The 17,311-nt window shown below is 45.1% G+C and overlaps 2 protein-coding genes across 3 annotated transcripts; both read right to left on the reverse strand.

Moving 5' to 3' along the window:
- Positions 1 to 86: 86 nt before the first annotated feature.
- LOC103626519 (uncharacterized) lies at positions 87 to 1,099 on the reverse strand. The gene is made up of 2 exons (XM_008646938.4): positions 878 to 1,099; positions 87 to 666 (listed from the first exon to the last, which is right to left on the reverse strand). The coding sequence occupies exons 1-2, from the start codon at positions 998 to 1,000 to the stop codon at positions 280 to 282; spliced, it is 510 nt and encodes a 169-aa protein (XP_008645160.1). The 5' UTR covers positions 1,001 to 1,099; the 3' UTR covers positions 87 to 279.
- Positions 1,100 to 1,237: 138 nt separating this feature from the next.
- LOC100273430 (uncharacterized) lies at positions 1,238 to 11,284 on the reverse strand. Of its 2 annotated transcripts, NM_001360251.2 has the most exons (15): positions 10,920 to 11,284; positions 9,079 to 10,320; positions 7,618 to 8,940; positions 7,304 to 7,416; positions 7,006 to 7,093; positions 6,822 to 6,908; positions 6,592 to 6,684; positions 6,403 to 6,486; positions 5,574 to 5,777; positions 5,123 to 5,368; positions 3,503 to 5,041; positions 3,192 to 3,405; positions 2,893 to 3,113; positions 2,268 to 2,516; positions 1,269 to 2,145 (listed from the first exon to the last, which is right to left on the reverse strand). In NM_001360251.2, exons 2-15 carry the CDS (start codon positions 10,315 to 10,317, stop codon positions 1,432 to 1,434), a joined length of 6,414 nt encoding a protein of 2,137 aa, NP_001347180.1. In that variant the 5' UTR covers positions 10,318 to 10,320; positions 10,920 to 11,284; the 3' UTR covers positions 1,269 to 1,431. The 2 variants fall into 2 exon arrangements, with proteins under 2 accessions (XP_008681442.3, NP_001347180.1); XM_008683220.4 differs by having other exon boundaries at positions 1,238 to 2,145; positions 2,893 to 3,405.
- Between the last annotated feature and the right edge of the window lie 6,027 nt (positions 11,285 to 17,311).

Genomic DNA, 17,311 nt, shown 5'->3' on the forward strand with positions numbered 1-17,311 from the left:
CAACTGGAGTCCAACACCCACAAAACATTTTGTCTCTAACACGTTGTTGTCACAATGAAGCTGAACTTCCTCATCATGACCAGAGAGAAAAATAAGAGATGGTTTGTTCATCTTCAATTTTGAATCGCGGTACAATATTGGGTTTTGCAATAAACAATGAAGTTCATCCCAATAACAGTAATGAAGAAGCACGAACACGTTAATGAAGTTTATTCGCAGGTCATATCCATATATCATTCATGTCATGTCAGCATGTGCATGCTGCATCTTCGTGGCTAGCTAGAGCTCCAACACCACAACTGAAAATTTTGGTTTTGAATTTGTGACCAGGGAACAGGATTGTATATACTTACAGTCAGAATCGGTGGTGACCCAGTGAGCCATCCTGACGTCGTCGTCGTCGTTCTCGTCCGACGACCACGAGCCGCTGCCACATGAAGACAGCCGCAGCGTCGCCGGCCACGGACAGCTGACCGCAGTGGACGAGCAGCATGCCTCCGCATCGGCGGCAGCGGTGGCGTCCCTGCAGCTGAAGCCGCTGCCGTTGCAGCTGGAGATGGACGACGACGACGCCGAGGCCAGTAGCGCGCCGTGGTCTTCCTCTTCCCGCGCATGGCCGTCCTCGCCGTTGCAGGCCCCCCTCTTCTGGATTCGGCCTACCGCCCTCTGATGACATGACATGACAGATGAAAATTGAAAAGAAGACGTACTGGTCTGTTTGCTACCTAATTTACTATAATTTATCTAAATTTTATGCCTAAGTTTAGTTATTCAATTTGAACGACTAAGTTTAGATAAAGTGTGTTATAGTTAACCACAACCAAACAGACCCGTGGTACATCATTTATTTATTACCGGCGCGCGCGCGCGTACATACCTTCCATTTCCTGGCGGTGGTGGCGGCGGTTGATCGGCGGAGCCTGCAGTGCGCTGCCTGCGCGGAGGCGGCCCGGGCGAGCAGGTCCCGCATCCTGGCGACGATGGCCTTCCTGCGCTCCATAATGACGGGAAGGACTCACTACTGGTACTAGAGCAGTAGTGTGTTTTGTTACTTGTTTTGTTCAGAACAAAGATAAACTTGGTTGCTACGTAGGCTGGCAATCCAGATCTGGTTTGTTTGTCAGGAGCAGCATGGGATACAAGAGCTGGATCGCTTAACTGCAGTTGTTGTCGCCACACCAGCATGCTGCGTTTGGCACACCATGTGCAAACATGGCCGCCGGCGGAGACCCAATAGGAACGAACCAGCAAATTAATTAAAGAGGTCTGAAATATAACCTGATTTTCCTTAAAAAACTGTTTTAAAAACTGCCAGCAAAGTTTGACTTGCTAGGACGATGAACTAAATACACTGACGATTATTATCAAACGCCTCCATCCGCTACGTGGATGCATTTACACATCCATATGACGCTAAAGAAGAACCAACCGTTAGGCTCGGCCGCCTCTGCCTGCTCTGTCGGTCCTCAGCCTCTTGGCAGGCTTCGCCCACTGGATGTCTCCGATGCCGGGTGCTGACGAGCTTGCCCCCGCTTGATGATCCGAATGCGCACCGCCGCTGCCCCATCCAGACCCAGCTGAATGCATCGACTGCTGAGACGGGTGTGGCGGTGGATCCCTCTGGAACGGCGTCCTGGCACCTCTGGGCGAGGGGGCAGGGCCCGGACGCCCAGGGTTGGCCGGCGACAGAGGTCCGGCGCCTCGGCCCGAGCTGGAAGGGGACCCGATGCCGCTCCTCGCGCGCTCTTGCCTCTTCTTCTTCACGATGAACATGTCGCTAGGGTGCAGCAACCCAGCGGCGCCGTCCTGGAGGTGCTGATCCCTGCTGCCGCCATGTCTGGGGTCTCTCTCTGACCTGGAGCTGTGGGACCGGCTGGGCGGGACCGCCTCGCTAGGCTGATTGTGCCTGCTGCTGTGTCCCGAGCCATGCTGCTGCTCTGCTTCACTGGCACTGGCACTGGCACTGGCTCTGCTGCGCTTAAGGGATGGTGCGGCGTGCTTTGACGATGATGGGGCAGCGGCGGCACCGCTTCCAGGATTCGAAAACGACATGGCGTTCTTAGCTTCCATGAAGTCCGAGTCTGGGAAGGCGATCTTCATTATGTTGAAAAACAAGTTGTGGAGGGTCTCGGCCTCTATCCGGACCTGCGTCATTTAGTCGGATGGAGTACATTAATATTCTGTTCTAAGTCTAACATAACAGGTAGAAAGAAGAACACAAAACAGATGCAACAGAGATAAAATGCTTGATGTAGAGCGGCTGCTACCTCATGCCTATAGCTGAAGTGCTGGACCACGCTTTTCAACATCTGCTGCATGTCCGCTATGAACTCGGTTACAGCGCCGTACTCCAACCCATCGACTCGCTGCTCGATTTTTTGTAGGTCAAGTGTGCTACCAGCCGGACCTCTGAACGACGAATTCTCATTCCTCCGCCACCAAGAAGATATGTTAGGTATCATTTGATGACCTTCTTTGTCAATCCTCCTCCAAAGCTTGCTTATCACATTTTTGCACTGCATGTGTTCGAGTCAAGAGAGCCTTAGAGTTCAGCTATACGACAAGCCAAACAAACACAAGAATACCAGACAAGACAACATTGATTAAAAAAAAGTATATTGGCATGCCAAAGGAATATAACGAGCCACAATATATTGTGAAAAACTTAACTTGCAATAAATACAGTCGAGATGTTGACAACATATGACATAAGTAGCAAAACCAAAACTTCTTTTTTTGCAATAAATGTGCTTTCAGATGATAAAGGGTTTCAATTCTACAAAGAATAGCTCAAGATTTCCAGTCAAAACCCTTTGTTTTTGAAGCCAAGTAAATATTACAAGTCACACTGAATAAAATAGGGCACAAAAATAAATGAGATTGTGTGCCTACCTTTCTTTGCATACTGTCAGACATCTTTGTGCCACCGAACTCAGGGGCAGTGGAATCAATGGCCTTACTGCTCCAATTTTCCTTGGAGAGTTCAGCAGACCCCTCACCAGACCCAGACAAGTGACTCAATTTCCCAGACCTAGAAGCCGGTGAAACCTTCCTAGATGACATGTTGCGCTTCTGTTTCACTATAGGATGAACCGCGTCTTGCTGCCTGGCAGCTGGAAAAGCACGGGCATCTAGGTCAGACTTAAACTGTGAATCATAATGACCATCTCCTTGAAATGCAAGATGAGTACCACGCTGAGGGAAGGCCCCTTCTCCAGATCTATCTTCCTGCTTTTCTGCATTAGGTTTTGGACGAAGACGAATACTTCGTTTGCGTTTTATTTTCGGTTGTAGTACTTGTTCATCCTCACCGTCATCACGTTCATGGTTCCAGCTCCCTGACTGCTGGAGGTCCATATGTGAGTCCCCAGACATTGCAATCTCACCTTCCTCTAGGTCATCCGGCTGCAAATCACGAGTTAAATGATTGACGGTATAGTCAGTTGACAAAGAAATTCAAGCGAAAAAGGAAAAAAACAGATAAATAACAACAAACACATACAGTTCTCTTTGACAAAGTGCCTGGGCGGGCATCTAATGCAGATAGAGACCGCAATTTTTTTGAAGATGAGGAAGGTACAGGTGGTGGTAATCTCCTGCTTCCAGAAGAAGAGCCTGTTGAACCAGCTTCTTCCATCCTATTAGCTTTTCTGCCTCTTAATCCTTCAGTAAATTCATATACATCATCATTCATAGGCTCTTCTTCCTCTGATTCATCCTTGTTATCAGGTACTGAGTCATCATTGTCTTCTTCATCTTCGAATTCCCCTACTTCCCCTTCTTCAGGTAGGGATGCAGTATTCCTCTCCTCAGAATCTTCATCAGATTCTTCAAGATCTTCATCATCGATCTCCCTGTAGATGGAGTACTTGCCCGTACCCCTTGGCCGCCCCCTTCTTTTCTCAAGTGTTTCGTTAGTGTCTAAAGCAATGCCCCCAGATGACATATTTCTTGACGGCTTTTTGGACAGACTAGCCACCACAGCATCTACTTCATTGGAGTTAACACGAAGCCACTTTGGAACCTGATGATGCTTCGTCATATCACCTGTCCAATCAAAGTCTTCATCCATCTGATCAAAAAGCTCGACTTCACTTTCAGTCCTAGCAATCATACGGTTCACTTCCTGCAATGAAGGAACATCATGAACAGAGTCTTGATATCTCTCTTCATCATGCAGGAGTGTCTCCAGAGTCATTCGTCTTTCCTCATGGGTTGTTCTTTGATCAAAACGACCAGCATTAATGACCTCATCTGCCATATCAATTTTGTATTGTTGGATATTGTTGCGGATGAGACTTTCAATTGATCCCATGTATCTATCTTTTCCAGCAAGATCATCCTCCAAATCTCCACTCCCTCCATTTCTCAATTCATCCTCTTTCTGATAACTTGATATGTTATCAACAACAGCCTCCATGTAAATAACCTTTACCTCCCTTGTCTGCCCTATACGATGGGCCCTAGCAACTGCTTGCTCCTCATTTTGTGGATTTGGATCAGGGTCATATATTACGACAGTGTCTGCACTCTGAAGATTCAGACCCCTCCCAGCAGCACGAATACTAAGCAAGAATATAAAACAATCAGAACCAGGCCTGTTGAAGTCAACAATTGCTGACTCTCGATCTTCCAGGCTTGTTGTTCCATCAATTCGCCTATAAACAAGTCGTCTCCACTGCAAATAGTCCTCCATGATGTCAAGAAGCTTTGTCATGGTGCTAAAAAGAAGTACACGATGGCCTGACTTGTGAAGCTTAATTAAAATTCTATCAAGATTCCACAACTTCCCACAAGATCTGATCATAAAATCTTTCCCATGATTTAAGAATGGATATGACAGCAGAGGATGATTACAAACTTTCCTCAGCTCCATGCACTTGTTATTGAGATTCTTGTATGTCTTGACCTGGTACATGGGATTCCGTTGTGCACGCCTTTTCTCATCTTCAGGATCAACTCTAATGGTACCAGTAGACTTGATCCAATCATATATAGCTCCTTGAACGGCAGACATTCTGCATCTCAAAACAATGGAATCCTACAACAACATGCCGGGTCAATAAAGTTATTTAGTTACCGAACAAATTAACCAATGAGACAAGGGAAAAAAGGGTAGCACCTTCCGTGGAAGTGATCCTTCAACATCTTCCACACGCCTACGTAGCATGAAAGGTTCCAAAATCTGATGCAGCCTGTGAATTATTATTACTTTCTTCTCTGTCTCAAGCCAATCGTCTTCTTCTTCATTATGTGTAGGACCATCCCTCTGAAAAGGCTTAGAGAACCAATCTGAAAATGCCTTGCTACTGTCAAATACTTCTGGAAGCAACAAATTCAAGAGGGACCAAAGCTCCTTGAGATCATTCTGTAATCAATTTCCAAAGCATCAACCGTCAAATATCACTTAACAACGCTATAGTATACGACAAAAGGGGTGCAATACTGACATGATAAATTGGCTATACTGTAAAAAAAAAGGACAAGGGACCTGGCACTACAGAAAAAGAAAAGGCTCCTTCAAGACAGTAAAGAAATACTGGCAACGGTAGCAATACACTTATTTGGTTTACCTGTAGAGGAGTACCGGTGAGAAGGAGGCGCCGCTGGCAGCGATAGCGATCAAGATCACGCGCCAAGACGGAGTCTCTGTCCTTCATCCTCTGTGCCTCATCAATTATAATGTACTTCCAATCAACCCTTGAAAGCTTGGAACGATCAAACATAACAAATTCATATGTTGTTACAAGAACATTAAATTTCATGGCCATAACCTCCTGCAAGACAAGTTAATAAAAATATAAGGAAAATTTCTACAAGGGCTAAATAAACATGTATGCTGCCAGATAGCTTAGCCATGTAAAATAACAAAAGTATGGTAAGCATTAATTTCGGTCGAGAGATAAACAGACAAACAGGTATCTATGATAAGAGTAGCCATTCAACTAAGAAAAGACTACCCTACGCTGCACAATACATGTACCTGTATACAAAATTATCTACACTGATCTAAAAAAATAAAATAACACTGTAAGACGCAATTTAATTTATTCCAAACAGTTTTACAGCATGTTTGCTGATTCATTTTTTATTTTCTATTTAGGATATACATTTGACAATTGACATGAAAACAAATCCAACAAAAGATAGGCATTGTATGAAAAAAATAAAGTTACTGGTACTAATATAAGCAGGTGGTTCTTTAAAATCAGAGTGTGCATGGTTATAAGCCTTTCCCTTATAGAATATTTTCAGATTAGGATGGCTGGTCTGAGTGATCAGAAAAATTTGTGCTTATTAGCAACAAATGTATCAGGCATATTTTGTTGCTCAAATAAAAAAAATCATAACATGAGTACATGCCTAACATATGAAAAAATACACAAAGAAAAAACAGCTTACTTGAGAGAACAACTTCTGCCTTTGGTCCTTTGCACCAACATAAAAGATACAAGATGCAGATGGTAACCAATTTAACAGTTCGCTCTGAACCAAGAATCAGCTAAAAATGTGAGTTTCAATAACAAATATCTTACCAGAAAAAGGAAAACTAAAAAAATCCTCAATGTACGAGGGGCACAAAAGATGCACCTTCCAATTGACTAAGACAGCATTTGGCACTATTATGAGATGAGGGCCATAATTCCCTTTAAATTCCATCAGGTACGCAACCAATGCCATGACCTATTACAACAAATAGCATAGACATACAAATAAGTTCCTGGCCATTGGTCGAATGAAAAGAGGAAGCATTGACGATAATAAAAAATATCATGAATAACAGGAGTACAGAAAGTAAACAAGAATAAGCAAGGAATGACCTGTACAGTCTTGCCAAGACCCATCTCATCAGCCAAAATGCCATTCAACTTATTATTGTACAAAGAAAGCATCCACTGTAGGCCCACCTGCATAACCAACAAAATGAATTGTAAGATCTCCTATGACAGGCCATGACTACATTGAAAATGAATATATTACTTCAGTTAAAAGCAGATATCCTACCAATTGGTAGTCCCTTAAAGTTCCTGCTCGCAACAGTGATGGCTGCTTAGTAACTCTCTCACTCACAGCATGGGCTAAAGTATAGTACCTGAAAGTATGCAAGAAGTAAAAACCTTATTAAGGGTGCGGAGCATTATTCTAAGCCTTTGTTGATCTGACAAACCCTACCTTAAATGTCAATGAAAAAACTCAAAACATGCTACTAAATTTACTCCGGGTGCATATCTGAACTCTTAAGTAAACAATAGCAACAAAAAAATCCAATACAACTACATTTCCAATTTAGTTGCTTTCTTACTTGTTAACAGATGTATTATCCCTTGGTGCATTCATCTCAGAGAATGTGTTCCTTATCATAACCTCCTGACCAGCACATTGTGCAGCAGCCTTCACTTCTTCCTCAGACAGGCCCTGTTAAACAAGCAGCATGTTCATATATAGTACTACAAGAAACCTGGTTGCATGCAGCAACAATGAACTAGTAATATAAAACAACGAATATTTGGGCTACAATCTACAGAAACCTTTGGTATCCAATGCTATGAACCCAAAAAGGGAGCGGGCTGGAGACATGCCAGTTTCACTCGTCCCAAGCAAAGAGTGTCAAAATACCTGTGCCCGTGCAGCTGCTGCAGCAGCATTTGCTGCCTCTTCTACTTGTTGCTGACTCTTGGTAGCAGTTATTTTTCCTCCTAGTTTATAAAGATACTCTTCAGTCTGGGTCAAGAAAGAAGATAGAACATTGTATCTTTGAGCTGCATCACCAGGAACACTAGTCTGCTGTTCCAACAATATTTGACGGTATCTTTCCACATCGTTGTTTTTCAATGCCTCCATTCTTTTGTTCCGGTCATCATCTTTCTTCTTTGAGAATTCTCTCAACATCCTTTCATGGTACTTGGCCACCCCACGATTACGAGTTATTCGAGCATCACGAATGGCCCAATGTGCCTCCAAAAGCTTCTTGCGCCACTGGAAAATGGATTTCAGCTGTTTCTCTCTTGAAGCTCTCTGCATCTGCTGAACTTGCCTTACAAGCTCAACACGTTGGCGTTCACATTGTCTGACAAACTTTCTGTATATCCTATCTGGCATTGCCATGATTTCTTGTTGTTCATGCTCAACTTCATCCCTTAGACGAGCCTGATGCTCTAGGAGTTTGAGCTTCTTTTCTTCGATCTGTAGCCTCAAGACAAGATCAGGTCGGATTCTTTTCCTCTCTAGATTGATTGCAAGCAAACCACTTATCTTTTTTAAGTTATCCTCACGTTTCCTACCAAGAACTATCATCCCCTCCTGAGCTAATAAATCTTTCACATCATAACCTAGTGACAGATTGCTGTTGTAATTTGCAGATCCCATGGAATCGTGTCTCCTAGTGAAGGATGGGAAATCGAATAATGGGCCATGGTATTTTCTGGGAACATCTCTTGGAACAGGGGCACTGCTTGTGGAGCCAGTCCTTTTTGCCTGCTCAACATCCACTGAACCACTTTCTGCTGGTACAGATTTACCCCTCTCAGCATTGTAATCACTTCGCCCAGGTGTTCTCTGGATGTTCCGTTCCAGATCCTGCTCAGATTTAATCACAGTAGTGTTACAATGTTCTGGTACAGACACTGGTCCAATTTTAAGAGGCTCTTTTGGTGAAGCTTTCATCACTTGCGCGGGACCAGGACCACTGGCAGGACTAGCTTTGTCTTCTGAAGTAGAAACCTCCACCTTTGGTAAACAGGGTCCTTTCAACAATGCAGGTTTTTCAGGAGCTTTACCACCACTCTCCATCTGCTTTCCATGTTCATCAGCATTGCTTACAGTAGGTCTTTCACGGTTATGTGTTACCTGGGGTCCCGAAACTTGCTGCTGTCCTTGTGAATCAGGTGGCCGACCAGATACAATTAATTCAAGAACTTCAGGCGGGAGTCGGTCACCACGCTGATATCAAGATACACAACCAAAAAAGGAAAAAAGGACACATCAACATTAGATTGATCAGCTTGAACCACATCTTAAAATAACAGAATTGGTCTCATCAAAGAAAAAAAAAGACTTTAAGGTTTGTCTTTCTAATACCTTTAAACGCCGGAAAGCTAATATCTGAGCTTTGAGTACATGAAGTTGATTTTTGGTGAAACCCGTTTGCCCTGTTTGTGGCTGAGCACTAGTTGGGACCTGTGATCCTCCTGCTTCAATTGGGGTAGATGTGGGGGCAGCAGCCTGGTTAAGCTGTTGCATCTGTCTCACATGCTGCATCTGCATTGCTTCGGAATTTGCAAGCACATTTTTTGGATTGGGTTGCTCGGGAATCTTATTTACATGTCCAGAACTTTGGGGGATATGCGTCGTTTGCGCACCATTGCCCCCTGTCATAAGTGACCTCACAGCCCTTTCATTTGAACCATCCCTGTTATGCACAGGGAACTGTTGTTGCAACTGCAAGTTGCTCGAATTCACTACCTTAGCCTCTTCCCCGCCAGAAATTGAGCTGGGGGCAAGGGGTTGCCGGGGCTTCAGTAGGGCACCCTGGCTGGGAGCATTGACATGCCCTGGGGTATCACTGTTCACCTGAGAGGGCAATGCTTGCTGCTGCTGCGCAGCCATGTTTGCCTCGTTCTGCTTCTGCATGGCTGCCATCCTGTTGGACTGCCAGATGGGCAGGAGTTGAGAAATTGCACTTATGTTTGCAGGATTGGACAGATCAAAGTTGTGCTCTTTTGCCCAGGCTTGGATGGCTTGAAACTGTGTTGGTGTTATCGGGTTCCCACCAGCGCTGCCCATTCCTACCTGGCCTTGTATTGGCTGCATGGGCCTGATCATACCCATTGATGGCAACTGCTGTCCAGGGACTCCTTGAGGAGGCATAGGTGGCCTCATATCACCGCTTCTTTGCTCACTACCACTTGACTGCCCCTGCTCTTTCTGCTCACACTGCCGCTTATACATCTGGGCCTGATGAAGAGCCATAAGCTCCTGCATCTTGGCAGGGTTGTTAAGCATGTCCTGGTCTCTTGATGATGAACCCGCCATATTCATCTTGGCCTGCTGCTGGAGGAGCATCCCCTGGGCCGCCTTCTGCTGCTGCTGCTGCTGCTGCATCGCAAGCTTCAGGAACTGTTGCTGCATCGCAACCTGGTTGTGCATCTGACCTCCAACCATGCCCTGCGGTCCACCACTGGACAGCGGCAGATTCCTCTGACCCTGGAAGGACGACACTGGACCGGAGGACTGAGGGAAGTTCACGCCGCCTGGTCCCATCATGCCATGCGGCGCACCAGAGTGGAAGGCTTGCTGCTGTTCATGGTGATGCATCATTCCCTGCAGCAGAAGGTGCTGTGAACATCAGAAGTCTAGAACCTTACCAGACCAAGAAACAACAAAACTCTCATACTAGAGCATTGCATGGAGACGACAGGCAGATAAAACGAAAACGATTTGAAGGGGTCGGATTTTTCTAAAAGCAACGTAAAATTCCGTATCGGCCATACTAAAAAAACAGAGGTTATCCAAATCATTCTGGAGGAATTGAGACAGTACCAAGGTCAGACAATCCTAATTGAAAAGCGGGGCAAGACGGAATCCCGGGCACCACACACAACAAACGTGCAACAACAAATTAAAGAAATCCGACCAGGCGAAGAACAGCAGGAGAGCAAAGACAAGGACAACCGAAGGAACTGACACTGCTCCCTCCCTCACTCCACTGCCGAGAAGAGAAGACTACCGTTAGCGGGAGTCCACGTAAACACGGCGCCTTTTTCGCGAATCCCAAGGCGAGGCTCGCACGGTTTCCCACCAATCGCGTTGGCCGGGGGGCCAAGTGCGGGAAAAAACAGACCGCCACCACGACCACCACCAGAATAAATTCGAATCCCAACCAGAGCCGCGGTGTGGGGGGCAGACAAGGAAAGGCCTACCTGGCCCCTAAACCCTAGTTGCTGCGCTTGCTGCTGCGCGGACGCCGGGGTCGGCGGCTGCTGGTGGTCCGGGTGCGGCGACGACGCCGGCGAGCCCCGGGAGCTGCCGGAGGCCCCCCCGCTGGGCTGCATGGTGGCAGGCCCGGGGACAGGGGAGGAGCGGGTCCGGATGCGCTTCTAGATCTGGCCGATTCAGGGCTCCCTCATGCGCCCGCGGCAGATCTGGGTCGGCCGGGCCCGCCCGGCGCCGGATCGCCGCCGGAGACGCGCCGCGGGCCTGGGTGTTCGGGAACGGGAGATTTCCGTTCCTCACTCCCTATCTTTCGTTTCCTCGGAGGATTTCGTCGTCAGGAAGAGGGGAAGGCCGGAAGGAGATTGAGGGTGGCGGAATAGTTAAATTAGAAAGAGGTGATGGGTGTTTCGGTTAAAGAAGATGGAGACGATGACGGAGAATGGATGTATTAGAGAGTATTTGCATGGAACACCTTGTAGTTTCGTAAATTGCGTCATTAGTTCGGTGGCTGTGATCTTCTGTGGACGTTGTTGGAATGGCTCGGAATTGGAAAGTACTGTTAGTCAAGTGATTGCCGTGTATGGTTTCGCTGGTTGAGAAGTCGTACTGAATATTTGCATTTGTTACTGCAATTCAATTAATTTGCTATACTCAGTCGTATACATTTGATAAAGTTAAAAAAATTGACTTTTCAAAAAGTGAGAACGACACCGCTTTACATAGGATAGGTTTGGTTGAGAGTCAAATAAAATAGAGAAGTTTTGTTCCAGTATTTGAGAATGTAGTCATTATATTCTGTGTTTGGCAAAAGAACAGAGCCGCTCAATTTTTTATGGTTGACTAGGTAGTGCTCGTGCGTTGCTACGATTTCTATTTATTGCATATATAGACCTTGTGAAATAAATTTTAGAGAAGTCAATTCAACTTTAGTTGAACATCTTGATCTTTTCAATGATCCAAAGTTGAACACTCATAGAGTACACAACATTTATAGCTTTATATGTTGTCTTTCTCTCTAAAACCAGCACTACATGATGTTGAACTGATGATGCGCCTCACAACGATGGCTAAAGCGTTGAAGAATTCTCACCTTTGTTGCCATCTCAGATTCTCAATAGCATTTTTTTCTCTGACGAGGAAATCAACATGTCATCAATTCTTAGCCTTCCTACCTCTCTTAGCAAGTTGGGTTTTCATCGTGCCCTTTTTAGGGTTCTTTTCTACAACCTTCGCCTTCTTCGGTGCCTTCCCTACATGTCACGTGAAACATGTTGGATTCCCCATCAGATGCACTATATGTTGCAACAAGCATTGATCTGAGCAAAGAAAAAATTCTTTCGATCAAAAATTATTTTTTTCTAAATACTAAGGAAAATGCTCCAAGCAAACAGAAATTTCTTTGATTAGAATTTGCACAAAACAGTGATGGAAAGTAATTATAACTTGATCCTATGGTGATTTTATAAGCCTAATTTAAAAATAAATGGTCCAGTAATAAACAATTAGTGATGTCTTAGGGATAATAGACCAAACATATTTGAGAGCACCTAGAGGGGTGAATAAGTGAACTTGTAAATTTAAACACTAAATAGCCACAAACTTGATTATCAAGGTGTTAGTGAAATCAAGTGGCTATAAAACACGCTCGTGTGGTCAAAACAATCATAAGAAGCAACACACGAGACACACGATTTTTATCCAGTGGTTCGGCCAAGTAACACTTACCTACTTCCACATTGTGGCGTCCCAATGGACGAGGGTTGCACTCAACCCCTTTCGAGTGATCCAATGATCAACTTGAATACCACGGTCTTTTCCTTTAGAGTATTTTTCCCAGTTGTGAGGAATCTCCACAATTTGGAGTCTCTCGCCCTTACAATAGAGATCACAAAGAAGCACAAGAGTAAGGGAGGGAAAGCAATGCACACAAGACTCAAGTTCGCAGCAAAATCACGCACGCACGTGAAGAGGTGAGCACACAACACAGCGCGAAGAGTTTACAACTCGAAAGTGCTCAAATCTCAAGAACTATGATCAAAATGCGTGAGTGCAGAGTCTAGGTGCCTTAGGATGTTTCTTATAAGCTTGGTGTTCTCCTCCATGCACCTAGGGGTCCCTTTTATAGCCCCAAGGCAGCTAGGAGCCGTTGGAGATCAATTTGGAAGGCATTTCTTGCCTTCTGTCGAGTGGTGCACCGGACAGTCCGGTGCACCACCGGACAACCATTGTTCATGTCCGGTGCGCGATCTCCTTCCATATCGGGTGCATCCGATCGTTGCTCCTCGGGGCTGGTTGGCGCACCGGACACTGTCCGGTGCACACCGGACAGTCCGGTGTGCCCAACTGACCGTTGGAGCAAGACACGCGTCGCCCGCAGATTGCGCAGCCGACTGTTGGTCGTGAGCGTCGTTGGCTCACCGGACAGTCCGTTGATTTTTAGCCACGTCGCCTTTTTCATTTCCCGAGTCCGACGAGTTCGTCGCGGATGACTCACCGGACAGTCTGGTGCACCACCAGACAGTCCGGTGAATTATAGTCGTACAACTCCATCGATTTTCGAGAGCAGTTGGTTCACCGTCGGCCAGCCTGGAGCACCGGACACTGTCCGGTGCGCCACCGGACAGTCCGGTGTGCCAGGCCGAGCTGGAGCAGCCAACTCTTTCCCATTTCTTTTCTCCTTCTTTTGTCACTGTTTCTAGCACTTATACAAACACATTAGTATTAAAAACAATGTACTAAGTCTAGAACCATACCTTGTAATATGATTTGTATTTCTCTCTTTGTTTAGCACATAAGAATTAATCAATCGTGTTGGGCATTTAATCACCAAAACATATAGAAATGGTCCAAGGGCACATTTCCCTTTCAATCTCCCCTTTTTTGGTGATTCATGCCAACACATCAAAAAGCAACAAAAGAAGTGCAACATCAATGCAAATGAAGACCAAATTCTCTTTAGTTAGGATTTGGCATATTTGGATCATTCTTTGCTACCACTTGGTTTGTTTTTGCAAATCAAATTCATTTTCCTATCTCTAAGTTAAACACAGTTGTTTGGGCACATAGAGAGATATTCCAATAGTAAAATTAATCAAGTGCCAAAAATCCCCCTTTTCCCATAATCAAAATTCTCCCCCACAAGAGACCAAATTTTGCAATAAGACTATTTTGAGCAAATCATAAATTCTTACTCTATTATTTTCAAAAATTCACAAGTGGTTGGCTGATCCATTTTGCTTTGGCCTTAATTTCTCCCCTTTTGGCATTAAGCACCAAAACGGGATCATTCTTGGCCCTTTAACCCCATTGCCTCACCAAAAATGTCAATTAAGAGCAAAAAGGCAATGAGAGCATAAGTATGAACTTGGAATTAAATACACTAATACCGGAGTGCAGTGGAAGTCTTGTGTTGTCCAAGTTAAGTTTCCCTTTCAATGTACCTTTGAGACTACATCAGGTGTACTTAAACAAACATGTTAGTCTCAAAGGGTCAAGTTGTAGCACATCTCCCCCTAAATATGTGCACCATTTGCATATGGACTTGTAGGTCCGGGGAGGACTTGTACAACTTGAGCACCATAAATATACAACGAATAATGTAAATGCTCAAAGTAACATGATCAAGGGCATAGAACACATGTATGCTATAGATCAATCCAAGTTACGCGAATCTAAGACATTTAGCTCACTACGCAACCTGCAAAAAGTTTTCTCATCCAACGGCTTGGTGAAGATATCGGCTAACTGGTTCTCGGTGCTAATATGATAAATATCGATATCTCCCTTTTGCTGGTGGTCCCTCAGGAAGTGATGCCGGATGTCTATGTGCTTAGTGCGGCTGTGTTCAACAGGATTATCCGCCAAGCGGATTGCACTCTCGTTGTCACATAGGAGTGGGACTTTGCTCAGATTGTGGCTAAAGTCCCGGAGGGTTTGCCTCATCCAAAGTAGCTGCGCGCAACACTGACCTGCGGCAACATACTCGGCCTCAGCGGTGGATAGGGCAACAGATGTCTGTTTCTTGGAACTCCAGGACACCAGGGACCTTCCTAGAAATTGGCACGTCCCTGATGTACTCTTCCTATCAACCTTGCACCCGGCATAGTCGGAGTCTGCGTATTCAATTAAGTCAAAGGTAGACCCCTTTGGATACTAGATCCCGAAGCAAGGCGTAGCAACTAGATACCTAAGAATTCGCTTAACGGCCACAAGGTGACACTCCTTGGGGTCGGATTGATATCTAGCACACATGCATACACTAAGCATAATGTTCGGTCTACTAGCACAAAGATAAAGTAGTGAACCTATCATTGACCGGTATGCCTTTTGATCAACGGACTTACCTCCTTTGTTGAGGTCAACATGCCCGTCAGTTCCCATCGGTATCTTCGCGGGCTTGGCGTCCTTCATCCCAAACCTCTTGAGAAGATCTTGTGTGTACTTCGTTTGGGAGATGAAAGTGTCGTTCTTGAGTTGCTTCACTTGGAATCCAAGGAAGTAGGTCAACTCGCCCATCATCGACATCTCGAACTTTTGCATCATTACCCTGCTAAACTCCTCACAAGACTTTTGATTAGTAGAACCAAATATTATGTCATCGACATAAATTTGGCAAACAAAGAGATCACCATTACATGTCTTTGTGAAAAGAGTGGGATTGGCTTTCCCGACCTTGAAAGCATTAGAAATAAGGAAGTCTCTAAGGCATTCATACCATGCTCTTGGGGCTTGCTTAAGTCCAACACCCAGTCCGGATCTTGCAAGGCCTCTTCTACCCTGAAAGGCTCAATAGAAGAGACAAACAAGTAATGCTCACAAAAGTTAGCTAGTCGTGAGCGAGTAGTTACTCCCTTGCTAATGTCACCTAGAATCTGATCGACAGGGTGATGTCTTTGGATTGTCGCTCGGACTTGAGTTGGAGGGGCTCGTGGTGCTTCTTCCTCCATCACTTGATCTTCCTGTGCTCCCCCTTGATCCTTCCCTTCTTCTTGAGGTACTTGTACATCATCTTGAGTTGGGGGATGCACCATTGTAGAGGAAGATGGTTGATCTTGTTCATGTAGTTCCTGTGGTTGCACATCCCTATCACCATCGTGCGCATTGCGGCCGTCGGGACTTCATCCTCATCTATGTCATCAAGATCAACTTGCTCTCTTAGAGAGCCATTAGTCTCATCAAATACAACGTCGCTAGAGACTTCAACTAATCCTGATGATTTGTTGAAGACCCTATACGCCTTTGTATTTGAGTCATATCCTAGTAAAAACCCTTCTACAGCCTTGGGAGCAAATTTAGAATGTCTACCTTTCTTCACCAGAATGTAGCATTTGCTCCCAAATACACGAAAGTAAGAGACATTGGGTTTGTTACCGGTAAGGAGTTCGTAGGAGGTCTTCTTGAGGTGATGCAGATAGAGCCGGTTTATGGCGTGGCAGGCTGTGTTCACAACTTCCAACCAAAACCACTCGGGTGTCTTGAACTCTCCAAGCATCGTTCTCGCCATGTCGATAAGTGTCCTGTTCTTCCTCTCTACCACACCGTTTTGTTGTGGTGTGTAGGGAGCGGAGAACTCGTGCTTGATGCCTTCCTCCTCAAGAAACTCTTCAACTTGTAGATTCTTGAACTCGGACCCATTGTCGCTCCTTATCTTTTTCACTTTAAGCTCAAACTCATTTTGAGCTCTCCTTAAGAAGCGCTTTAGGGTCCCTTGGGTTTCTGACTTATCCTGTAGAAAGAACACCCAAGTGAAGCGGGAAAAATCATCAACAATTACAAGACCATACTTACTTTTCCCGATGCTTAGATAGGCAACGGGTCCAAAAAGATCCATGTGAAGGAGCTCCAGTGTTCTTGATGTTGTCATCACATTCTTGCCATGATGTGTGCTTCCCACCTGTTTCCCTGCCTGACATGCTGCACAGGGTCTGTCTTTCTCAAAACAGACATCGATTAGTCCTAACACATGATCTCCGTTTAGAAGCTTATGAAGGTTCTTCATCCCAACATGTGCTAGACAGCGATGTCACAACCAGCCCATATTAGTCTTAGCTATTAAGCATGCATCTAGACCGGCATTCTCTTTCGAAAAGTCAGCTAAATAGAGCTTGTCGTCTAATACACCCTTAAACGCTAATGAACCATCACTCCTTCTAAAGACAGATACATCAACATTTGTAAACAGACAATTGTAACCCATGTGGCACAATTGACTTACAGATAGAAGATTGTACCCGAGCGACTCTACTAAAAATACATTTGATATTGAGTGCTCGTTAGTGATGGCTATCTTTCCCAAGCCTTTCACCTTGCCTTGGTTCCCATCTCCAAAGATGATCGTATCCTAGGAATCCTTGTTCTTGACGTAGGAGGTGAACATCTT

Source organism: Zea mays, chromosome 5 (assembly GCF_902167145.1).
Source record: "Zea mays cultivar B73 chromosome 5, Zm-B73-REFERENCE-NAM-5.0, whole genome shotgun sequence".
Lineage (NCBI taxonomy): Eukaryota > Viridiplantae > Streptophyta > Magnoliopsida > Poales > Poaceae > Zea > Zea mays.